Source organism: Sebastes umbrosus, chromosome 7 (genome assembly GCF_015220745.1).
Source record: "Sebastes umbrosus isolate fSebUmb1 chromosome 7, fSebUmb1.pri, whole genome shotgun sequence".
In the NCBI taxonomy this organism is placed as follows: domain Eukaryota; kingdom Metazoa; phylum Chordata; class Actinopteri; order Perciformes; family Sebastidae; genus Sebastes; species Sebastes umbrosus.
This window is the reverse complement of record NC_051275.1, coordinates 3,512,458-3,539,621: the sequence shown is the minus strand read 5'-3', so window position 1 is coordinate 3,539,621 and position 27,164 is coordinate 3,512,458. Positions and strand designations below refer to the sequence as shown.

Sequence of the window (27,164 nt, the reverse complement as noted above, 5' to 3'; positions counted from 1 at the left end):
AAACCTCTCAGGGGGTAAAGGGCACAGCTGGAGCCGTTGATGGGACAAGATTAGACTCCGAAAGAAAGGAAATGGGAGTCAAAGTGGGGTTACAGCTTGCATATCATTCACTGGTAAATGGAGGAAAGGCAATAGACCTGATGAATCACTGAATGAAATCAAATTTACTTCCTCAAGAGTGGACGGATAAGGAAGCTTATATGAAAATAAAGAGACATTTACTGCACATGTACAGTGTTTTCTGCACATTATAAGAAGATTTTCTTATAATTTGATGGGTTTAAATTGCGCCTTTCTGCTCGATATTTAACTTTCTAGACCTAGATCTATATCTTTTCTGACTTGTTCCACCCCCGAAGGTTCTCGTCGAAGGAGCTCTTGGAGAAGGGAAAGGATTGACCTTCTGAGAGAAGGGCATGTAACTTTTCTAAAAATCTAAATTTCTATAGCTACATCAATCTTTTGGCCCCATTGATTCCTGGATAACTGGCGTGGAATGTGAATGTCACTGCAGGAAGTCATAGAGAGAAATCAATAAAAGGTCATGGTGAACACGTCTGGCAGCACATACAGGATCTCGATGCTATGTGGGGAAGTTGGGAGCATCAAAGTGAACTATACCAATACTGCATCAAGATCACGGCTGGCATTCAGGCGAGGGTTCAGCTGTGTCAGTCAGGAAGCTCAGTTTCATTGATGACTAGATTGATTTCAACAGGCGGTTTCATTTTTTTTCCTCAAATAGTAATCGTGGTCTTTTCTCTCTGAGATGGTGAGTGAACACGGTGGTATAGAGTATGAGGAAATCAGTTCTATTTAAGAAGATATTCAACACTTAAGCTTTTGCCCCATAATTTATCTAAGTGTGTTTATTTGCATGTAAGCAATTTGAGTTTGTGGATGCAAGGAATTTTACATTTTGCAGATTATTACATGGTGTTTAGTGTTATTGCCATAGATATAAAACAGTAGATGCGACATTACATCATAACTAATTGGACAAGTGTCCACCATCTTACCTGGGTATCAATTGCCACCGATGGGCAGCAACTGATCATCAGTTGTTCAGCACAGAACTGCTTTACCAAAAGGACCAAAGAGACCAGGGAGGCTGGTAACACTTTCCACACGTCAGTATAGAGTAGATGAGAGATTTTTTTATTTTTTTATTTATGGGTCAACTAAAACTACAAAAAGTTAGTGAACTAGCTAACTTTATTGTTAGCTTCCAAGCAACGAACCAGCTGAGTTCTAAGTCAAAGTTATTACTGATTGCTGGCTCAACATGATGAACATTGATCTTTTAGCCAAACAGATGTTGTTTTAATGTTAGCTATGCTAACTTAGCTCAAAGGTAATGTTTAGTAACGTTAACGTTATAACAAAATTATTAATATTATCCTAACATTTAACCGCGTGTAAAAAACATGTTGAATGTAAAAAACATGTTACCCATTTCATAATATTTCATGTCAAATCCAGCGAGCTACATCTAACCCAAAATTAGCCGTCTTGAATCCCGCAATCAGTCAATATATATTATAGTGACTGATTGTAATTGCCTGCCTATAGGCCATAATACTGAATCTATTTAGGATTTCTACATAAAAAAATATTGCTTAATGTAGTATATTAGTCATTCAGATTACCAAAGACAGTTCTTACATATTAAGTTCAGGCAAAATTGAAAAAATTAAATAATTTTCTGCAATATAAATGCACAATTACGAGATTATCTTCATGACTGAAAGCATGATTTGTTCTCTTGGAGCTATAATAATCAAAATTCTACCAAAATCTTAGTTTTTTCGGTTCATTTTAGACAAACAGTTGTCTTACACTCAGAATAAAAACAGTATTGGTGTATTGGTCGAAAAATATAAGGATTATAAGGACAACACAAGCCTCTTTCACCATAGGTTCCAATTACAGCAAGTTTAATACTGGACCCAGCTAAGATGGCCGCCACATGTTTCTATCCTGGAATGGTGAGTCATTAGAACACGTCATATCTACTGTTTTATATCTACGGTTATTTCAATTTCATTGTTTAATGTCATGTTATTTCAATGTTATTTGTGCCAATGTTGCCTCCACAGTGGTCTTTATTTAAGTCCTCCCAAGTGAATTTACTCTTGTCTGCATTACACAGTCAATAAAATGCTTCCAAACAGATGCCCATGGCTCTGTCATCTGAGCCACAGGCACGGCCAAACTACTGGCTTCTATTGTGTCAGTGGTTTACACTGTTAATACTGAGTAGGTCCAGCTCCGTAACAGGTGGGCAGCTAAAATATCCATTGTTCAAACTGGGATCAACAGTGTTCTTGATAGAAGGCCAGGGAAGGGGGTACATTGTCTCAAATTAAAGTGTGCTTGATTCTAATGAGGCTCGGATTTGGCTGTGGATTTTTCCAATAAGTATAATTGGTCTGCTGCTGCACCACTGCCTATCATACAGCCTCTCCAGCTTTGGGAGAAAAAGGAAAGCAGGACTATTCATTACGCATTCAGATGGACATTACAGCCTCATGGAGAGGAGGTCGATATCCCGTCTAGCCCTCACAGATGGACAGTAATTCAGCATTCTCCAGCGCCACGAGCGAAGGACTCAAGCTGGGGATAATGAGCAGTACAAAAAAAAGAGAAAGGGAGTAGAGGCCAGACTGGGAGTCCTGCCCATTAGAGCCACAGAGGCCCTCTGCACAGCTGCTTTCATATTCCTGTTGGAGGCTAGGAGGTTCGCACCTCCATTAATCTCTGACACTGATCACAATTAGTCTCTTTGATCTTTTATAGGCTTGAAAAGATACAGGGGAAGCATCATAAGCAAATCAATAGCATTAATTATACATGCACCACAGACAACTTTCAGATCTATACTCAAAGCCAAATCCCATTCCAAGAAGTTGCAGAGTATGCTTAATATTGTCTGGAAACAGCTCCCAATGACTCTGATAAAGCTTTCCCTTTTTCTATTCTTTTTCACTGGAGTAAAATGGTTCCGATATAATAACATCATGTTTTGAGCACTTGGTCCTTACAAGAGGACAATAGCTCATATGATACGTGTCTGCACTACAGCCAATGTAGGCTTGTCGCGGTAGTCGGTGTTACCGGTGTTACACGGTGGTCGGGCAAACACCGATTACATTACGCCCGCACTGTTGTTTTGCTTTTTTAACAAAAATAAAACCCATTTAGTTCATTTTGGCGTATCAGCGGCGTGTTATCAATCGATAGTCGGACGACGGACACTACAAACTGACAGTGAATGCTCCATCCGGAGTCTCAGCTCAGAGTAGCAGGTGTCCGATTTCACACAGACTGGAAGAAAGAGAGTTGACAGACAGAGAGATGGCAGAGGATTCGGTGTCGAAGCGAAAAGCAAACGGGCCTATTTGGCAATATTTCAGATTTAAACCCAATGCTATCACAGATCCAAAATATTAATGAAGCAATCTCCGCGAGGAGGACGGAGAGGTAACAGCCAGTGTGCGTGGCCCAGTGGCACCAGTTAGACCCCTGCGGCTCCGCAGCAAAAAGCTCGACCGGAGAGGCCAGACACACAGCTACCCAACAGTAAAGATCAAAGTAAGAGCGCTACACATATTGACCATCTTTTCTTGTAAAATGTCCGGTGTAATCGGTAACACCGGTGTTTTCACAAGTTTATTAACCGGTGGGAAAATTTCCTCACCGTCACATCCCTAAGCCAAGGGTTTTAGTATCTCTCAAGAGAATCCGAACGGAAATGTAAGTCAAGCTTCTGATTGAGGTGACAATTTGACTAATTGGGAAGAGCAAGGAGGAAAGAAGATAGCAGTGCCCCTTGATATCGGAAACCAACTTAGGCTTTCAGCTAACTCCAATGGAAACCCACCCGTGGCGTTATTCGACGTTCGGAGCAAGTGACGATGTATTAACAGTGTCAAAGTTGGCTCAGGGCGGGCGGGAGGGTTGATGGATGGGTCAAACAAACACAAGACTTTCAACCCGGAGACCGGTGATAATGTCCATGTGAAACTATAAGGAACATTGACTTTTTTTTGGTCACGTATGTCGTTAGTCACGTGAGTTGTTATCGTCAATCCCGTGAGTCACGTGAGTAGAGTCAGTGATGTTAACGTCAACCACAACCGTTTCCTAACCCTACCTAAGTGGTTGTGTCGCCTAATCCTAACTTCCTGTGAAAACAGAAGTTTATTTTGAAAGGACACTATGCATGTAATGAGCATATACAGTATTAACACGCCGTCCCCTGCCCGTCCAAAAGTAACGCAAGAGGGGTACTCCGTGCATCGGTCTCCGATGCCGAGGGGCACTGACCAAGCGGCGGTATTTGACGAGTTGGGAGTGAGAATTTAATGGCCAAACTGAACTTACCAATGTTCACCTCGTCATCAGTCTCTGCATCACCAATGCATTCAAACTGGAACTCCTGCAGGGACTGGGAGAACTTCTGGACGGCAGCAGAAAGATCTGGAAAATCAGAATGTCTTAACATCAGAATAAAACATTGCATAAACAAATCATTGAACACAATTATCAAAATTGGCAGCAGGGTGATGAGAAAGAGAAAATAAAAAGCTCAATATTACAACTACAGCAACAAAATAGTGGAACTTATGAAGACTATTGCTTGACAACTTCAGGGAGCAGCAGAGCGAAATAATGCACTTGCATGATCTGCTGACTGCCCAATTCCATGCCCACTGACATTCATACAATAGCAGTTCTGTGAGTGACTGCAATATCTGTTAAATTTACTTTACCGCTTGTCCATTGATCATAATACCGAGATCTGTCCAGAAAAATTAAGGCCAGCTGAGCTGCCTAACCTTTGTGTCAAAAATGATATAGTACAGAGAGTTAAAATCTTTAAAAAAATCCCACCTTTGGCTACTCTCACTGCTAGATATGAATTTATGATGTTTATTGAATTCCAGGAGTTTAGTTGTGATAAAGTGCTGTCCTATTTTTTTTCAGTGACATTTGACTTTTTGTTTTCCAGCTTTCCAGCTGCCTTTTATTCAAACATTCCCTGGTGATGTCAGTGGAAACATCTGTATCTTTATGGTCTCAGTATTTCTCCAATTGTAAATTTGCATTTGACAGTTAACGTTCAATGACTTTAAATAACATTAGAGCTACTTCAAAAATAGTACAGGAATTTCAACTAGGAATATACCAATTCCGATATCGGGCCGATACTGACTCAAATAGTTGAATCGGGTATTGTGACAATGGGGGTGATCTATTCAATTCAATTCTATTTATATTTTACATTTTTATATATACTATATACTTGAATTTGATTGCTGTCTAAGTTTTGACTAATTTGCTGCATTAAAAAAGTTTACACTTGAATTGTAATTCCTGTTAATTCTGAAGATTTTTTATCAAGTTGCTGGTGTACGATTTATTATTTTAATAACAAATAACAATTCAGCAAATTTATATCTATGTATTTATTTGAGACAATTTGTTTTATAATGTTAGGAAAGCAATGTTAAAGTCAAACCTGATGTTGCCTTACACATAAAAGAATGATCCCAGTCACTTCCACACAGTGAGGCATAGAGCTTATTAATCAAACACTGGTATTGGATCGGTACTCGGTATCAGCTGATACTCAAAGCCGGTGTCGAAATCACTGTTGGGACTGAAAAAGTCCGATTGGTGCATTCCTACTTTCGGGAGATTTTATTTTTGGTCCATTAGTTTGGTATGTTGAACGACTCCAAATATCCTAAAATAAAGAAACCCATGAGTCTTAGCAATCATTGTTGTGGAGAAGAAGCCAACTAAAGGTGTAAATCAGTCCAAGCAGATTCACAAAGCTTCAATAGAGAGCTGCAGGGATGAAGTATTTTTGTAGGCCAACCAAGAAGTTAGCATCGCTCTGGGTTACCTCGACAAAAATTCAATGGGATTTTTCCATTGGATTTTGGATATTGCAGAAAATAAGCTCTGTGGCTAAAACACGTTTATGATACTTATACGTTTTGTTCAGCAAGATAATCTCCACAAATGAACACCACTTTTATGATTTTTGAAGCGTAAATGCAAGCGCCAGAAGCAAAAAGCTAACGTTAGGCTATAAACGAACTACGCCACGGTCGCATGAGCGTGAATATACACGACAAGGCCGTAAAGGTGGACAAGTCAGTGTGATGATGTTTAGTAGTCTCATTAAGCCACTTGCTAGCAACCGCCTTTTTCAAGACACGTAAAAGCTTCAATATTCACAATATTGACTGACATTTTATATCGTAGAACAAAACGTTAAAATCTCTTAAGCTTGTGTTAACCACAGACCTTATTTCAGGCATCCAACTAAAAAAACATTCAAAAACCCATTGACTTCCAGACGAAGGAACCAGAAGTGCTAAAATGCTAAATCATTTCCGGGTTTTAGGACTCATTCCTGTAGCACCATGAGGCCAACTGGAACAAATCACCGCACCGTAGTTGTTGAATTGATCCAAATACGATCCAACATCAGAAAGAGAATTAATTTAACCTGTTGATAACAAGTTTTATACAAACTTCAACCTCTGCTTGTATTCTGCTGTCACTCTAGGTCTTTGGGAGTTGTAGTCGGCTTCTACTGTAAAGTTTATATGTACACAGTCTGACTAATTAGCAATGAGTCAGAAATTACCAAGAATATTTGTTGTGTTTGTAGTGATGAGTCAACCAGAGTGTTACAAGTTCATTCAAGAGTTAGAGAAGCTTCCACAGCCTCTCAGCTAATACTGAAAAAAACTAAAACTAATGACTAGGTTTTCATTTCCTGAACTCTGCCCACCCAACATAAAACCTCCCACTTCACTTCTCTATTACTCAGGGACTAAAGAAAAACAATCAACAACAAAATGGACAAATAAATGTCAGGTACCTCACATGACCTGTATTTACCAGTATTTACCTCATCTCTCAGCTTAAACATTTTAGTTATTGTGATAACTGTTTTTTATATTGCAGAGTTGGAGCCCTAATTATCTCAGACTCTGAACATTTTTCAAAAGTTTATGTGTTATCGAAAACTTCAACTCCCCAATTAGCCACTAAAAAGGCATAACTGCTGAACTGCTTGACAACTGCTTTTTAGGGTTTAGGAGTTCTCCTCTCTGAAATAACAGCATGTTCAACAAAAACCTCAGAGGAGCTGATTGTCTTTGTAAATTATTGAACACGTTTGTATAATGGCATGAATTTTGAGTTATAACGGGGAAATAAGTTTTAACAACTACTATACAAGACGAGACGAGAATAAACACTGCTGTTAGAGAAAAATAAAATATGGATTGCAACTTAAAATATGACTCATAAATGAGTGAAAACATAGACCTATAAAATAAGGTTGTTAATAATTAACGGTTTAACCGTTTAACCCTTAACCGACATCAAGAATTTTAACCGATTAACACTATCGGTTAAACGGTTAAAAGAAATATTAATAATTCATTAAAAAGCTGAGCAAAACTCAGAGGAGCGGCTCGTCACTTTAAGGTGGTCCACCTTAAGAGAGTCTGAGCCGGAGTTGCAGATACAGAAAGTTGGCTCCGGTCTTGAGGGGTTTTAGCCTCGTAGCATTTAATCACGACAAATAAACTGTGCACACACTGCTACACCTACGTTCACAGCTATAACTCCACCAACAGCCCCACACTCACCGCCGCCACACACACACACACACACGGTCTGTCGGAAACTCGCTAAAGTTACGCCGCGCTGACAGAACGTATGTGTGTGGCTACAGCGGGCACGGAGCCACCGGCAACGCTAGAGCTGCTAATGTAGCACAAACACACACACTGTTTGTCGGACACTCGCTATCGTTACGCCGGGCAGACACACAGCTGACAACCTGCTAAACTAAACTAAATGTGCGGTGGATAGTTACCGGGAAAGTGGCTGCATGTGTCCGCGACACTACACGCAGCATCATGGCTGCTACAGTAACTCTCCCGGACGGCTGAACTGGGGACTCAGTTGTCTGTTGTGCTCATACACTGCAGCTGGCGCACCGTGCGAGGCACAAATCTTGTCAATTAACGGTTAATAATCGGTTAACGAGGGTCGGTTATCGGTTCATTTTTTGTTTCAAAATTAGCATCCCTTTTATAAAAGTATCCAATGATCTGCATGCTAGAAATCAGGCATGTGTGGTGAGAGAATCGGATTTCTGTTGGATTTACAAGAAACTCAAAGATGTTGGGAGGAAATCGAAGCATTTAAGCTGCTTTTTAACAGAAGAGGCAGAGTAACTGCAGCGCTGACCGAGTGCATGAATCACTTCTGATTTGATTTTTTTATCAGGCAACCGATTTCAATTTGTTTCATACCTCAGTTACATAAAGGTTAGTGTGTGGGTCTGCTGTGTTAGCATAGAGTATATTCTTGCTGCAGGTGAAGGTAACCTATGTTTACAAGTACTTTAAAGAGTGGGATGAAGCTTCAGCGTATAATAGAGGCTTTTAACATTTCATAATTCAGCTGAATTTATAATTAAAGGCAAAGATGGAGATTCTAAAATACTCTGACATTTTAGTCGTCAGCCCACACAGTTTGAAATGTACACACTTTTCTCATATCCAATGACTCACTAATTGCTTCTCTCCTTCTTTCTTCTCTCACCGACAGTCATGTCTTCACTTCAAAGAACTGTGAACTTAAAAGAATCTTGCCTGGAAAGTAAGAAAATCCACAGAGTAATATACACTGCATACCGGAGACACTCAAACTTATGTGTTCATGTGATAGAAGACTTGTGATATACTGAAAAAAGGAGGTTGAGGTTGTTATAAATTGTACTACAGTAACTCAGTTTTAAAGCTTCACAGGGTTTGGAACGTTAATTACTGTATGGATATGTACAGTTATGCTTTCATACTCTGTATGTGCTTCATATCTTGGTATGATACATTTAAAGCATTGTTTTTCCATGCATTTTGGGCTATTTTGCTTCCATAACATGTCTTCTTTCAGAATAGTGGAAAGAAAAAATCCAAAATACACATTTAGGTGTCTATTTTACGACATTTTGTCTATTTGCGGCTGTAGATTTCTCTTAAATCCACAAGAAGTTAGCATTAGATAATGCCTCATTTTCATATTTAAATGTAACATTTCAGAAAATGTATAATTCGAAACATAATTGTCCTAATGCAAGTGTTTTACCCTATTCATCTGCAATGTCTTATTAAATATATGGAATTTTACAATACAAATCTTTAAAGGCTGTTTTCTTAAAATCAGGTTTTTCTCAGACTCCCGAGGCAGAACTCTCCACTTCACTTACATCCACCAAACTTTCCAGTTTCATTCCTATCGATATTTTGAAGGTTTTTACTGAAGGGTTTGTTCATATATCATTTATAGCCTGATTTATATATCCTTTTATTCCTAAAAACATGGCGAAAATGTAATTTTTATGGCAATTGATAAAAATAATTCCAAAATTCCCTCTGTAAAAACCTTTGACTCTAATATGTCAACAAAATGAAACGATCATTTTTAACCTGGCTTTATCCAATGTTCAGATTTCTGTTCTGAAAATGTATGCACATATTTGATAAGATAATGACTAATTTGCACATTTAAATAATATACATTTTCAGAAAACTTGTAATCCAAAAAAATAATTGGTTTAATGGAAGTAATCAAATGGGGAAGTTTCATGGTGATATCTATCGGTTACATTTTTTACCCTATTCACCTAAGGTATCTCCCCCTATGCTTGAGTTCCTTAAAGCAAAAGTTTTTTTTTTTATTGAACAGTCACTATATCCTGACAGTAAAGCATGAGACAGGTAATCTGAAAAAAAATCATGTTCCTCAGTGTCCTCCGGTGCTCCTAATGGTATCTGCAAGATTTCACAGACCGGAGTAAAACAACCAATCAGAGCCGAGCGGGAGCCTTGCCGTCTCTGAGCAGCTGTCAATCACTAGCAAACTCCGACCAAACGGTCAAACTAGGCGGCACTGATCAAATATGAATCAATATTCTGTTACTGTAATGCCAATATCTCCTCAAATGTTTTCAGAATGATCTTGTCGTGCACTGTTTGGCTGTGAAATGAGAAAGTTTGTGACCCGGCAGCCAGGTTGAGATCAGTTGAAGAAATACAAAGCACCGCCCACCAGCCGGAGCACAGCCAATAGGATCTCTCTGAAACGACCTGTGACTGGCCAAAGTCTCCCGTCACGGGCTAGATTTTTTAAAGTCTGAAAACAGAGCCATGAGGAGTTGCAGAAGTTTAGTTATCTCTCAGAACACTTGAATTACAATATGCTGAAGGGCTATTATGGATTTTCTTGTCCAATGATGCCAAAAACATTCCGCCTACAGCAGGTTTAAGAATCCCATACATAACCATATTTACTACAGCAACAGCACAAAGAAAAGTATGAAGTAAAACATTCTGTCAAAATAAAAGCAGTAATGTTATTGGCAGTATACCCAACCAAACATAACACCTTCTAATGAATAAAAACTATGATTGAATTGATATTTTAATTGATTATCTTTATCAACTATAAAAGTGACGACTGAAAGTTAAAAGCAATAAAATGACTAACCTTCAGAGTTTTCTACAACCTGTCTGTTTGAGGTAATGTTTGAAAGTCCATAATGGATATTGTGTTGAAACCCATACGGCTCCTACTGTGACAACAATGGTTTATCTAACAGGCATCCCAAAGTACAAACCAGCCTTAAAAGCCCACAAAAATCAATGCTCTCATCTCCACAGGAACATAAATTGCTTGGAAAGCCTGATAAAAAAGAATCATGAGAGAATTGTCAATGAGTATCTTTTTTCTTTACCTAAGAGCAAGCACTGTTATATTGTATTTCAGTGTATTTTAGTTATTGGTTGGAACACAATAACATAACAAGACTTTTACTCAATGAGACCGCAGATTGAAAGGCTCTTAAAGACGTCTACACTCTATTGAATGAGTATGTCTGACCACTTGTAAATGTTGCTGAGTCTGCCCTGAGTGCCACTGAGTGGAACTTTTCCACAAGATGTATTGTGCCAGTGGTGTGGTCCTATCATTCCTGCTTTGACTCAAAAGCTGCTGATTTGAAATCAATAGCTTGCTGCAGTTGTCTGGATATGCTCACAGGGCCATCAATAATGGATGATCTTTTAGCTCTGACGCTCAGGCCCCAACCTCAAAAAAAAAACAAAGCTTTTGTTACCGTCAACTGAATTCTTTACAGCCGCCAAAACTAAGGACATGAGTAAAGGAGTTTCTCAAAGTGTTGATTACCAGAAGATCATATGTAGCAGGGCTGGCCGATATGGCCAAAATCTTCTATCACGATGTAAGTCATTTCATATCTCGGTAAAGATATATATCACGATATAGCATGTTTTTTGGTAATTCAACAAATAAATAGTCTATATGAAATGAATACAAGTGAAATTATAGAGAAAAATGAAATAATAATAAGCTTAGCTGATATCGCCATAGAATAAATATAGAAAAATGTATACGATAGACATTTTCATATTGTTTTGACAGAATATATATATCATCATATTGCCCAGCCCTCATATGTAGAGGTCAGATTAGTCATGTTTACTTTAATCTTACTTACTTTAATCAAATAGTTCCTGATTTAAAGTTACTACAAGGAACATTTAACTTGTTATGCAACAGGCTTGATTTAATACTGATGCCTCTATATGACCTAGATAAGTCCATCAGTGAGAATATTGGCTATTTCTATATAGTTATTCCTAATGCCTGTCATCGGGTCCGATTCCCCGCAAAATCAGACGAAACGATTTACGGCACGCAGGTTCACCAAAAAACTCCCCTAGCTCAGACTCCAGCTTGGCCTCCGGCAGCGAACAGCCCATCGCGGATAGACCCCGATCTGGCTTCGCTGCCGCCTTCGACCACAGAGCTCTTCAGCGGCAGGAGGTGGAGAGCTGTGCGCCTGGCAGCAGTGGCTCGCTGCCTGCTGGAAGCCAACACCGACACCACGCTGACGGAGGACCAGGCCGTATTGCTGGGCCCGCTGAAGGGAGGCACAGGAGAACCAGAACCAGGACTAAGCGGGGAAGATTGTCGGGCCCTGCTGCAGTAAAATGAGAGATTTTCTAAAGGGACTGTGGTGCTCAGAAACACTACCGCTTTTGTCCACAGGTCCCTGTTTATTGGCCAAAATCAATACAAAATGAAAGTTTCTCGTAGTAAAATAATAAATTAATAAAAATAACTTAAAAATTGTAATTTAGGCAATGTTCTTGTATGGTTGCTCCTTTTGTTAAATGAAAAACATTTTATTGCAGAAAAACAGTCATATGGTATCTGCTACTGTACTTGGTGGTACATTCTGAGCACCATATCATTTTAACAAAGGAAAAATGATCATTATTTTAGATTCATCATTCATTAGCATTTCACAGCTACAGCTCCCATTGGGCTTTGACAGCACTTATGCATCAAGGGCTCATGGGAGATATGGTTGAGACAGCTGCTGGAGCAGAAGCTAGCCCAGAAGTGGGACAGTAGTACGCTGGTTCTCTATTCCTGTGTAACAAAATACTACACTACCCACAACCGTTTGCTAGTTACTCACTCACCTCGCTCGGAGTAGCAATGGAACTGATGACGATCAGTTAACGCCATCTAAAATAATAAACATTATCATCACCTGCAGTCTAACTCGCTGCTCATTCTTTGCAGCTGTGTCCTGTGCATGCAACTATGCATGCGTGCTGCTTGCTTTTGCTGGCTTTAAATTGTGTTTTTTTGTAGGAAAAGAGAGAAAACAACTTTAAGAGCAAAAATATGGGCATGTAATAAACAACATTTTGGATAAGTTGTGCCTCTTGAATAAATACAGTAATAGGTTAAAAGTTCTGTTTCCTACGGTAACAGCTTAATACCTTTATAAGTATCCAAATGTTGATTTAGTTTTGCATCTCCACTCTTAAGTAATGCACCTCACTAGTCTAAGCACAATGTATGATATCAGACACAGCAAACATTAGCAGAGCTTAAGGAGACTCTGTTGGCGCTATACCTCAAGATGAACATATGCCTGAATAAATATTTGCCATATCTTAATTAGGGCAATGCTCAAAAAAGACCTGGCACAACAATTTACTAGTTGTTTTTTTTTTTTTTTTATGCATTATTTACGAAGTTTGGGAACCAGCACAACTGATTTTGGCCCTCTGCTCATTAGTGGGTAGCCGACTGCAGAAAATATTGCTCATGCAGTTATAAAGAAAGCAACTCACTTGAAGTGATCACAACACCGATAGCAAAGATAAATGGAAAAGGGATCAGTATAAAGGAAGATAAATGAACAGCTTAATTTTTTTTAACCTTAGGCAAGCAGTAAAGGAATGATCAGTGTGACATGCTGTGGGGGTTGTGGAAACAATGCAGGCAAAGATCCTCTGCTCTCAGGCTGTTTTATCAGTTTAAATGTCGATGCTAACTGCTGGTATTCTGCATCCAAGTGTACTGATGAATTAAGTTTTTGTTCATCAGCTTTTTAACTGAGCAAATCAAATTATAGTAAAACTAAATGACAAGGAAAGTGCATTAAATACTCAAATACTCCATGAAGTACTCCAATTTCCATGTCCCTCATGCTCTGTGCAGGCTTGTCATGCCATTACTGGCCATATTGCAATGATTAGAGTAAATAACACCTCACAGCTGATATATATGATGCAACACAGGGACTTACAGCAGCAGACCAGATAAGGTTTCATTCGTGAAGAAAATAAGGAATAAAAGACAGAAAAAAAAGAGGCACCTTCATTGGGTGTGCAGGAAGTAGAGACTTCACAGATATTTCATCTCTTCTGACAGAAGCAGGAATTTGGTGCATTCCACTTTGAGCTTGTGTGGTGAAAAAGAGCTCTTCTGTGGAGCTGAGTAATAAAAGGAAAGAAGTGCAACTTTGATGAGGTCTGAATCTGAAGATGTTATTTGCCACATGAAGTGTAACTCTGAAATAATAGAAGAAAGAGCTACTGCAGCACGAGTCACTGAGGTAAAAGAAAGAAAAGAAAAACGACCTATTTTAGAAATATTATTTATACCACCCCCTTAAAATAGTGCCTTCTAATTTTATTACACTCAGGCTTAGCAAACATTTTATCTTACCCTGCATGCAATTTTCAACAAAACACATATTTGACCTGCGCTAATGGTGCTTCACACAGCGGGCATGCACAAAGGGGTACCAGAGAGAACAATAGTTGTGGTGTACCGTCCTCCTATGCAGGTTTTAATCAAAGAGTAGAGTGCTGACCACCCAGCCAAAACGTCACATGACTGGATAGAGCGGCTATTCCAGTTAGTGCCCAGTGTGTGTGTGATGGGAGAGAGGACTATGGCTGTCAGTCACCACACAGCAGAGCCCCCTGGGTGCACCCTTTATCTCGTCTCCAGGGCAACCACATACTACCAAATTCCATCTGCTGACAACCCCCGACAAAACACAGACAACACTGCAGGAAAGTCTGCAGTTTTCTCTCTAACAGCTGATGTGCATGCTTTCATCTATTAGGACAATAATCATGATTTCAGGACATGCATAAATTCTTTTAAATTTAGATTTTCACAGTTTGACTTCCACAAACCATGTCTGTGCAGTTCTGAGATTTTATGTAATTTGTATAACATTTGTATAGTATAAGTATCTGTGTATTACAGGCAAAATGTTAAGATTTTTCTTCTTTTTTTTTTAGATATTTGGCTATTTTAGCTAAAAATAAACTACTGCTTTACTACACAATGTCTTTACTCTTGCCTCAATGTATAATCCTGTAACAAATTAATACATCTAAATTATTAAAATTTGGTATTTCATATAAAAATGCAATGGTTTTGCAAAAACATCAGTGGCATCACAGAACACTGCCTAACCCGAAACTTCCTTAACCCCATAATGCGGTATTTTACTTTATGTTTGTGTGGTATTATTCTTAGAAACTTCAATATCTCCGAAATGAAATCTCAAAAACGCAAAGCTGGTCCAATTAGCAGCATTTGTCTTTTAATTGCATCATGATTCAGTGAGAAAATGCCTCCAAGGACACCAAAGCATTTGGACCTAAATTGCAAGGGCATTGCTTATAAAAACAGCTAAACAACTAATATAAATAGTCTCAAAAATCACACCACCAAACAGAGACAAACTGCGCTAAGAAAGAGCAGGCAAAAAGCTTGAAATAAACCAATAGTGATATGACAAAATGCAGAAACAGTTATCGTGTTTCCAATCACTCTGGTATGATCACATGCATCAAAAGGTTAAATCAAACAGTTATGTCATTTTAGAGAAAATAAAAAAACATATATATCGCGATATGACCTAAAAATATTGAGATTATTTATAAGCCATATTGCGCAGACCTAGTTTCTATACAGCTTTTCTAATGCTTCAAAATGTGCATAAAAATGTGCATGGAAACATGACAAGTAACTCCAACTTCTTTTTCACAAAGTTCTCATGTAATTTAGACTACAGACAGACACTTTGGCTGCAAGTATTTAAAATATAGAGTATTTCAAAAATGTCCTGTTGACTGGCACATGTTGAGGCATGCTAGGACATCAGTGTATTGCACTTCCAACACTCTGTGTTATGTGACTGACACACTCCATCACAACACTAATTACGGAGCAGCATCCCTGTTGTGTTTTCCCACCTACGAATATTCTTTGGGGTTTTAATGAAGTGCTTAAACACAAATTAGAGCAGTAAAGCTTTTAAAACCTCATGTCCCTGGCATAAATGTGTTCCGTTAAAAAGCAACATTCTGCACAATAAACAAGTCATCTTCGGCTTCCGCTAAATAGATACGCATTTACACTAAGAATGTACTCAAGGTTTTTTTCTGTTTAATATTAACAGGGCACGTGCCCAGACTTAACTATACATATTTGTATTTTATTGAGTCAAACAAACCAACACAAAGGCATAGCTGTAACAATGCACTTCTTTTGTACAGACAGCTCACTGTACATCAACATGGTGTTGAGAGACACTTTATCTTGTCAGTGAGACGCTGCTGATTTCAGATGAGAAGGTCTTCAAAGGGGAACGCCTCTATGCGCCCGGCTTAATGAGAGACGCAGCGATCTCTTTGATGCAACAGTAGGGTGCATTGTGCCGCTTTGATTCCATTCGGAGGGATTGTGACGGGGGAGCGGCCCTTCAGGTAAGGGCTCTTCCACCTGCTTACTCTTACATTCGCCTGTCAGTTGCCCAGCAGGAGAGGGTGGATAGCTGTGTGAGGAGGACCAACCAGACGGTTCCCTGGCACTCCCGCAGCATACCCAATGTTTCCCACCACCAACCGTTGCCTGAAACAAAGCCTTATCTAATAACTGCACACTCACTGCTGTAGAAGCAGGCAGTAACTTTTAGCAGCAGTTGGTCAACTAGCGAACTAATTCTTAAGTGACAGGAAGCTCTTAATGGCTGAATAAAACATGAAAGGCAGAGATTAGAGAACATAGTCTCTGGAGAGCAGTGATACAGCCTATATATACAGTATAGAAAGCTTTATTGTCATTGTACATGGTACAACGAAATTTGGAATATATGTTACTATTAAAAAGTCTGTTGGTGATGCCATTGAAATATCAAGACAGGAAGTTTGGGGTGATGTAATGACATGTTTGGGATTAAGACTGAGTAAATCAAACAACTTTATCTCTGGTATTTTGATGGAATAAACTATAATGACTTGTTAACAGCAATCTCATGTGTATGTGTTGACTATTGGAAACTTAAATCAATCAAACAAACACAACACTTTCAACCAGGAGACCGTTGTTCATGTTCCGTGTGAAACTAAAAGTAACATTAACTTATTTTGTGACGTTCGTCATTAGTCCCGTGAATCGTTAGTATCGTCAGTACCCTGATTCACATGAGTCGTTAGTATCGTCAGCTCAGTGAGTCGCTTTTCATGTGAGTTGTTAGTATCATCAGTCCTGTGAGCAACGTGAGTCGTTAGTATCATCAGTCCTCTGAGCAACGTGAGTCGTTTAGTATCGTCGTCCCGTGAGTCACATGAGTCGTTAGTATCGTCAGTCCCATGAGTCCCATGAGTCGTTAGTATCAACAGTCCGGTGAGGCGTTAGTATCGTCAGTCCTGTGAGTCACATGAGTCGTTAGTATCAACAGTCCCGTGAGGCATTAGTATCGTCAGTCCTGTGAGTCACACGAGTCGCTAGTCACGTTAGTCGTTAGTATCGTCAGTCCTGTGAGTCACGTGAGTCGTTAGTATCGTCAGTCCTCTGAGTCAAGTGAGTCATTAGTATCGTCAGTCATGTGAGTCAAGTGAGTCAAGTGAGTTGTTAGTATCGCCAGTACCGTGAGTCACACAAGTTGCTAGTCACGTGAGTCGTTAGTATCGTCAGTCCTGTGAGTCACGTGAGTCGTTAGTATCGTCAGTCCTGTGAGTCACGTGAGTCGTTAGTATCGTCAGTCCTGTGAGTAACGCCAGTCGCTAGTCAAGTGAGTCGTTAGTATCGTCAGTTCTGTGAGTGACGTGAGTCGTTAGTCAGTAAAGTTAACGTCAACCTAACCCTACCTAAATGGTTGTGTTGCCTAAACAAAACTTCCTGTGAAAACTGAAGTTTATTTTGAAAGGACACACAAGCGTATATTCACGTACCGCCCTTGGTCCGTCCAAAAGTAACGCAGGAGGGGTACCCCGTGCGTCGGTCTCCGATGCCGAGGGGCACTGACCAAGCCGTGGTATTTGACAAGTTGGGAGTGAGAATGTGTTGGGCAGAATACACTTCTGCATTGTTTTCATCTATGTTTAAAACTACTGAAAGAAATGGAAGAACCTGACACCGGGTCTTTGATATGATGCTGATGCAATGCTACAGCCTATTCTTAAGCTCCAAAGAAAAAGATCAGAGTTATTAGCCCTGCGATTCAGCTGAAATGAAAAAAAAAAGCCGGCCAGGCCAGCCTCCACCATTCATCACCAAGTCTACAGCCTTTAGACTGAGTTGAAAGATTTTCTTTCAGAGGACACACAGACAACACATCTGACAGAGATGAACTTGCCTCTGAAAAGAAAAAGCACTCAGAAAGAAATAAGCAGAATTTCACATTTGTAGTGGTTGGCATTGGGCTTTTCACAAATACAATTTTACAAAACATTCTGACAGCTCCTATCAGGTATAATTAGCAGAGAACACGCTTCGAAGTGAGACAATTAAAAACAAAAAAGAGGTGTGCAAAACTAATTTAAACTCCCCCCACCCCCACTGTCCAACACTTCCTGATAAAACTTGGCAACCCATGGGGCCAGGCACTGGAGACTTTCTAAGGTGCCATCCAAAGTCTGAGTTTAGCATCTGCGTAGGCTACATGCAAATTCACCATCTTTTACCACACAATCTGAGAATGTATAGCACACTCATGCTGTTTCCCAGCCAAGTCGGCAAGAGTTGTTTTTTAGCAGGTAGCCTACACAAATCATGTGTTATTTACCAAAGCAAAATTACTGCAAGACAATGTGACTATATTTCATCTTAATATACTAACACTGCATTTTTGGGAAAACACAGCACTTAAGCTCAAATGAAAGGAACACTTCTTAATAGTGAAAAATGAATGCTGTGGAGGAGAAACAGAAATGCATCACCTTATCCTTTTTTCAGTGTGAAGAAGCAACAAAAAAAGCACCAGCGTTTCAATGCCAGGCTACTGCGAGCAGGAGAATGGCGTGCTCGGTGTGACAATCACTTTGACTGACAGAGTAACAACAGAGCACTTCAGAACAGACCTCAAATCTGGAGTCTAACACATTTCCCTGCACAGTCTGAGGGGAAGCAGCTTTTAGGAATACAACGTCTAATCCTTTTATCAAAATCTGTCCACAAAAACACCCGAGTTCCCTCGCAGTGCTGCGTGAGCCGGCGCTGCTGCTGCTTACCGCTTCGCTCAGCTTTATTGCTAAACAAGTCACATAATGTACTCCTGTATTTCATTTCCATTACATGAGTTCAAATTCATCAAAGTAGTCAAAGCGGCAGCAATACATTATAAATTGTATAATCCTGCGACGCGCAGCCTGCTTTGCAGTCACAGTCTGACTGACACACACAGAAAACACACACACACACACACACCGAAGCAGAATGATGTCCGGCCAAATGCTATCTGAGGGAGGATGGGGGATGGTTATACAAGCATGTTTACAGGACACTTCCTGTGGCTGAGCCTTGGGAGCATCATCTGTCCTCAGACAAACAAACACTCAGAGTTCCCAAAGCTGAAAGCTATTGTGAAATCACTAAAGCCTACACGTCATGTCTTCATTTAATAAAAAGAACAGTCACCAATTATAGCTAAGTTACATTAAATACCTCAAGATTATGCAGGCACAGTTGGAACACGTAAAGATGCTGTTTACAGACTTGCTAAATAGTGCAGTGTTCTTTTTTGTAATGACACCCATGCGTGTCAGCCATTCATTACTGCATGTATCCCAGGGAGGAAGCATCACTCTCGCTGGTGAACAGGCGTGGGCATGGGTTTGTGGCAGAGACTCACAGACAGCAAACATAATAATGGGCTGTCTTCTAGTTTAGACTGAGCTAATCTGGCTGCGTTCTTTAAAAGCTCGTGGAAATTAAATGCTTGCTTGGATTTCATGAATCTTCTTAAAGAACAAACCTTCATTTAAAAAAAGCTTTTAATAATAACTGTGAAGAGAAAAAGAACAACTTTTAAAAGGGACTGTATATCACTTTTTACACGTATAAATCAATTTTTATTGCCAATGTGTGAACAGGTTGTAACCTAAAATATGAGACCTTCCGTGACTTTCTGGGTTTTCTCTATCAGCCCGCTTTTAATGTGTAGAACTCGGGCCTGTTATATTTCCGGGAAAATCCAACGGATGTTACGTCATGCGCGCTCGCAAGCGCCTTAGCCGTAGCTAACGTTCGGTTCGAAATGGAGTCCACTGACGCCAACAAACAACCAGCCCCCCCACCACAGCTCAGACTCCAACACAAACTCCACAGAAGCTCTAAGTTATATGTAGAGAAGCCCGTTTCGCAAAACAGGAATGTGACAGACGTCGGGCGAAAACTAGTGTTGTGGGAGAATAGTACAGCCAGTGCGAAGACTGTGTGTGTACGTGGGAAGTGAGTGATGAAGCAAGAGAGAGAAAGCGGCGGCGAGTGTGTGAGAAAACGAGTGAGCAGCGGAGCAAAAGAGAGTTAGTTTAGCTTTGAGAATATCAAGTGAACGTACAGTGGAAGTTGCCGTTTGTGCAGAAATAAATGCTGCAGCTCCTCAAGACCAACAGACGTTTCCTGTGTCTTGTTTCCCAACTGCTGAGAGAAGTGACGGGGGTTAACTCCAGAGCAAGTAACGTTATCGACTCCGGCTCAGGAGACCAAAACTACGGTGTCTCCCCTGTGCCTTCCGACCGCGGTCGGGAGGCTGAAGCAGGAGAAGTTAACACTAGAATCAACATCGGCCGGGCCTTTGATTAATGGAGGGACCTTCGTTTGGTAAGCTAACATTACTGCAAAGCATGTGCAATATATTGTGGTTTTAGCTGGCTATAGTCTTTAACGTCAATCAACATGACGCCTGTCAATCACGTTCAGTCTTGTGTGTCGGTATTGCGAGCGCGAGCAGAGCTCAGCTTACAGAGAGTCCCTTTAAATGTGCAATACACTTTAAATTTGACGATTATTTCAGTTTTGCAGAAAATGTAAGCTGCGGGCCTAAACAGCGGATATCTGGAGGAAGGGCAGTGATGCACAAAGTACATGCCCTACCTGCTACCGCTATGAGCGAGGAACAAGCAGTTGGCTGGTTATTTTACAAATTGTACAAATTATGTGTGAAGGACACAAGCCATCGCCCCCCAAAGGCTGCCCGAGTCTGAGGGGGTCTCTGAGGACTCCATCACTGCACTGGGACCAGCTGCGGGCCTTTAGTGCAAGGTGTTTTGCATACACATTTATCAATGACATTAAAATGTGATCCATACTGCATATGTTCTATAGCTATAATGTAATATGCCACACAATAATAGCGTGTGGCTTGGCAGTGCCACTTGGAACAGCTCAATCTTTTTTGCCAGCAACTCAGTTTAAACCAGTCTGTAGAAAATATGGATGGAGCTACTGTGACATCACCCGTATCCCTCTGAAAGGATGTTGTAAAGCTTGTCCTCTAAATCAATTGGCCTGCTGTACAGCAGCCGCTCTCAGTCGGGACCCGAGCTCATACACAAGCCAGCTAACTGTATGCTGCAGGCTCAGTGTGAAATGACAAAAGCCAAGTAAACAAGTGGTTGTTGAAAAAAAAAGAAATCTAGCGAGCTAAACAGTCTCAAATATTTTTCTTGGGAGCTGGCCAGTCGATCCACGTTTAAAATGCTAATGAATATTGGATTTACAGCACATGACAGGTGGTGAGAACGAAGACTGTAAATGGGATGCCCGTGGTGCTCTGCGTGTGTTTGATGTGAGTGATAAACATGATGAGGTGTTCTGATATACCATGATGGATGAGGTGCAGAGGGAAAACGATTCCTCTGCCATGTCCATTATTTTGTATATATAAATCTTGTTTGTTCAAATTGTCCTTTTCAGTTTATTCCATGGTTATGTATGCAATTATTCGCTCGCACGAACCGTGAATATCATTTAACCAGTTGCTGGCTGTAGCTTCATATTGATCGTATTGACACGAGAATGGTATCGATTAGAGATGCACTGACCGGTCGAATCCAGCCGGTTGTCAGATAATCTGCCGATTAGTCTCGTATATATTTTTTGCCGGTCAAATTTACACACACGTGTGCCACGTGATGGTTTTACGTCTCGCTCACACGGCGGCTGCTGTGGCACGCAGTACAGTACAGCTAGAAACACGCACATCACTGACGGTGTGGAAGTTCTTCAGTGTGAGTGAAGAAGACATAAAGCTCTCAACATGTAACACATAAAAGTCCAAAATAAGCCGTGGAGGAACAACCGTGAAAACATTAACTGATTTAATATGAACGTACAATTGAATTTCAATGAAAGAAAAGTTACAGAAATGCTGTCAATTCTTCGAAAGAAAGAAAATCAGAAAAAAATCGGAACCGGCAGGTCAGACTTTTATAAAAATCGAAATCAGCCGAGAAAATTGCAATCGGTGCATCTCTAGTACCGATCTTCTACATCTAACTCTTGAAAAAAAACTACACTAAACTTGACATTATGGTTAGTTTTTACCCAAAACTGCAAATCAGAGTGCACACAGGTCAGTTAATTAAACACAGGTGTGTCAACTGACATTTTGGGCATCCCATGTTACCCACATGCTCTCACCATTTCAATGTTACCTGATAGATTTCAAGTATACAAACATTAGCCTCCAAGGATGTCTGGCTACCTGCCCAAGTGCTTTGTAAAGACAAACTTAGCTTTCACATCTAAAATGTATCATTATGTGCCTCATATGTGTGGTTTCTCCCACCCCACTCACTGAGGGATAATTAGCACCTTTAGTGTATTCAATTACTGCAGTCAAGCAGTGGGATTAATAAAAGTCAGCAGTTGTTATTTACACCAGGTGTGAAGAGTCAGTGCCAGCAACAGATAGTGGTAAAGCTATTTACAGCATCTGCAGATGGATGTTATTCGCACCTGGAACAGATAATCCACACCAACAAATAATTACATTCTAAATGTAATGTGGGATTTGGGAATGTTTAGACCACAGTCCTCATCATGAGCATTAATACATTCATTATAACAGAGATATGACTAAGTCTGCAATGTTTTCTATCAGTATGTTTACATATAGAGGAGGCAGAAATGTAAGAAATATCTGTGAATTGTATATATTTAAATTAGGGCTGTCAAAGTTGACGCCATAATAACGAGTTAACGCAAAATTTGTTTTAATGCCAATATTTTCTTGAACGCATTAACGCAACTTACAATTTTAAATTAACATCTTAAAAATCTGACGGGCCACCGATCTTTTGAAGGTTGTAGCCAGCTCAGTTTTAAAGCTAGAGTGAACGTAATGAATCCATCGGTACCAACTATGTCATACTAGTGTGTCGGGATGGAGGCTAAATAACGCTCCAAACTTGCGCTAAATTTTGGCGAGGAAAAAACGGGCATGGCCATTTTCAAAGGAATCCGTTGACATCTGACCTCAAGATATGTGAATGTAAATAGGTTCTATGGGTACCCACGAGTCTCCTCTTTACAGACATGCCCACTTTATGATAATCACATGCAGTTTGGGGCAAGTCATAGTCAAGTCAGCACACTGACACACTGACAGCTGTTGTTGCCTGTTGGGCTGCAGTTTGCCATGTTATGATTTGAGCATATTTTTTATGCTAAATGCAGTACTGTGAGGGTTTCTGGACAATGTTTGTCATTGATTTGTGTTGATTGATTTCCAATAAAAAATATATATATACACACATTTGCATAAAGCAGCATATTTGCCCACTCCCATGTTGATAACAATATTACAGTAAATACTTGACAAATCTACCTTAAAGGTACATTTTGAACAGATAAAAAATGTGTGCGTGATTAATTTGTGATTAAATGTGATTAACTATGGACAATCAATTCAATATTTTAAATCGATTGACAGCGCTAATTTCGATTAAGAAAAGGACATGTCAAGATGATTGATGCCAATTGACTTGATGCTACCTGTGATGCTTCTTTACTACTTCATTATTTCATTACCTTTGTCATTACTACTGGTTTAACTGTTTAATCCTACAAAGAAGTAACTAAAAGACAAAGCACCATTTCTATCCATACCAAATTGTCTTTAAACATATGACTGACTTCCCATGCACATCCAATACATCCTGAATGTATAGGCCTGCTTCACACACACAAAGTACTGTAGTTAACACACGTATTAGAAACTACAACAGTAAAAGCAGTCTCAGTAATGTGTAGAAACATTTTACAGGTAATGTATTAACATGAAAGTCAACCTTGGCTCAACGGGCCTCATTCACACAGACAGCACATGTGGAGATGGATGAATTATGGTATACTATTCAATTTTGAAACATGAGATGATTACTATTAAAAAAAGGGTCCATTAAAGGTCTTCCGGTAATGTCACCACTGATGGCAGGTCATAAAGGGTCATAAACCTCTGTGGCGTCCTAAGTTTAAGACCATCAATAATTTACTTCCGTCTGCTCGCTTCCTGCGCTCTCACTTCGCCCCCGACTGAAACTGGGCTTTCCAGTTTAAAGGACTGTTCCACTCATCACTAGACACAAGACAAATATGACCCCAAATTCCTTCCTTTAACTGGTTGAACTAATGCCAAGTTTTGGGGTAATTTACTGTAATAGTTTACACATTGAGGTTCATCCCCAGTTGATTTACATTCCTCTATTTTTACTTTTCATTTTTCAAGAGACCGGAGAGCTGGGACATATATGGTGGGATCCAATAGGGCCTTAACTATACAGTTTTCAGCATCAATAAACCAATCATAAGCAATCAAAGTCTCAATTCACTTCCCACCATCATATATGCATCGTACAACCTGGAGCGTTAAGGGCTTATTTAGTATTGGTCCTTTGACATCCTGCTACTGAGTATCTGCTATGAATAAACCATTCAGCAGGGCATTCCTGTCCACCTGTGGTGCCCTGCCCACTTACAGAACAGCTTTCCTGCAGAAAAAGTATGAAATGGGTTTGGCTTTCAGCTGCCTTTAGAAATAGTCGATTGTTATAGCGGTAAGGCACGATGATCCAAGTGCTCCTCCTCACTGTTTTTGTTGACATCTAATGGACCCATAGAGACATGGAACTGACACAGTGTGAACAAAACCCAGTACCTCACTAAAACAAGCTATCGCCATCTTAAATGTCACTTTGGTTAACCAATGTGGGTAAAGAAAAGTAAAGGAACTGCTTTACGCTCTAGTTGTCTCTGAGTTCATTTGACCATCCGTCTCTTCATCGTGCTTTAGAAGTAAAATAATATGTATTAGCTATATTTTTGCACATCATTGTCCCATTCTTAAAGCTGCTAAATGTGAGATTGGGAGCATATCTATTGCCTCCGCACGGCTCTCCAAATAGCGACAGCTGAGCAGGCGGCTCGTAGCTAACGGTGCTAACAACGCTGACAGTGGAAACGATGGCAGTGATGCTGACAGAGATAACAGCCTTAACCTGGATGGGAACTTGAGGGTGGATTCACGTTACCGCAGTTTCACAAGCGTGTCGGAGAACTACGGTGGCCTTCAGGTAACTTAAAAACACGAAAGGCTCTCTCTAGAGCCAGTGTTTGGTTTGTCTGTTATAGGCTACTGCAGAAACACGGCGAGAAGAGGCGAGTGTTGTGAAGAGGACCCGCTCCCTATGTAGATATGAAGGGCTCATTGTAAGCTAACAAAAGCACGATTCTTAGTTTCAGGTGAATATACACAAGTGAAAACATAGTTATGAATATTATATTCCATTTCTGCTTACAGATTCCCTGAGATGCAACACACTGTTCCTTTAATGTGAAAAAAGGTAGCTATTGCAGCTTTAACCCCTGTCAGTATGTCCACTCCTAGGTGGTATTTTAGCATCAATGGCTGAGTGACTCTGTTGTCCACAAGAGCAGCAAAAAGCCAAAACATGTTCAGCACATACGTACTGTGTAGGAATGGTGATGAAAGCATTAAAAGGATGATGCTTTCTCACAGTAAAGGTTGACAGGACCATTCTAGGTGGAACCGTGAAAAAAAAACAGAAGTTATTATTGCGCTGATGTGATTGGGGTGAGTGAGTGCACTACAACACACTGCTGTGGCCTTCCCATCCTCCTCCAAGCCCAGCTATTTTCCATATTTATTAGGCCTATATTTCTAATCTTTCCCCATTTCACAGACGCACTTAGTGACGTGAACAGACCAAAACTCCCATCCCCTCGGGGATACAGCAGAACAGGAAGTCCACCTTTATCAGCGTGGTGGAATTTGAGAGGACAATGACCCCCATGATGACAAAGTGCTTACATCCTCATCCAGACAGTCATACCAGCTCTCAGTCACACAGTCACTCACTTCCCACAGGTGACTGGAAAGCCTCTGAGGGGTGAAAGCATCTTTCATTAATGGACAGAAGCAAATTCCACCTTCAGCACTAATGATCTCCACTGTCTGTCTGTGGCCTTGTGATTAGCTATCAGAGCAGAGGATTCTCACCATAGAGAGAGCTGTGAACTCTGCTATTTACCTGTGCAGGCATGTAAGGCAGACAAAAGGGGCAAACAGATGTCCTGGAATTACAACAGCCTCCTAATATGAATTATGTGTGTGTGGTTTTATACATATTTAAAAACCTTTTCACCAGCAATATTAATGTTTCCCAATGAAGACACCACAGAGGTATCCAGCTCCCGGTGGCTTATAGCTTCAAAGAACCATTCAGACAGTAACACAGACGACTTAAATAAAGTGTAATGAAAGCATCCCTTAATTACAAGTGGCCTGTGGCTTTCAGGTAGTTACAGTTATAAAGAGCTGTGTGTGGACCATGGAGGGAGAGGGAGAGGACTACTTACTCTTGAGCGCAGTGATCAGCATGTTGCCATCCTTGATGAGCTCCTTGATGAACTTATTCGTCCGCTCCAGCTCGATTTCATGGCATTTGGAGACGCTCTCTGGAAGTCCGGACTGTCCAGGAAAGAGTCACTGAACTCCAAAAGTGGGGAGTCCATTGTACGTTAGAGCTACCAACGACAAAAAGTAGTCTTTCAACTTTAACTGTGCATACAGCAGTGTTGAGTTTAGTTTGCATCCCGTTGCGCCGCTGTGTGTGATAGAGCCGTCTCCACTCTCCAACTTCCCCCGAAAAAGTTGTCCTGCTCCGCTCGTCGGCTCCGCTCAGCCCCTCACTTCCGCTTTGGTTTTCTCCTTTTTTTTCGGCTACCTATCCTAAAAACAGTGGTGGTGTGACTCCTGCTGTTAGTTTCGGAGAGTTTGAGACAGTTTCTGTAGACCAGCAGTCGGTCTCTGACTCAAAACATTCAGGGACTAGATTTTATAGACCTACTGCTTGTTCAAAATGAAAATACTGTGCAAAAGGTAGGCCACATTACACAGAAATACA

General features: G+C 40.3%; 1 protein-coding gene across 1 annotated transcript in view; it reads right to left on the bottom strand.

Moving 5' to 3' along the window:
* The window catches only part of LOC119491458 (rho GTPase-activating protein 42), an 85,514-nt gene extending 58,582 nt beyond the window's left edge, over window positions 1-26,932 (bottom strand). The window contains 3 exon segments of the mRNA XM_037775542.1: window positions 4,387-4,482; window positions 26,617-26,707; window positions 26,710-26,932. Coding sequence (XP_037631470.1) covers window positions 4,387-4,482; window positions 26,617-26,707; window positions 26,710-26,772 — 250 coding nt within the window. The 5' untranslated portion in view covers window positions 26,773-26,932.
* Window positions 26,933-27,164: the final 232 nt, after the last annotated feature.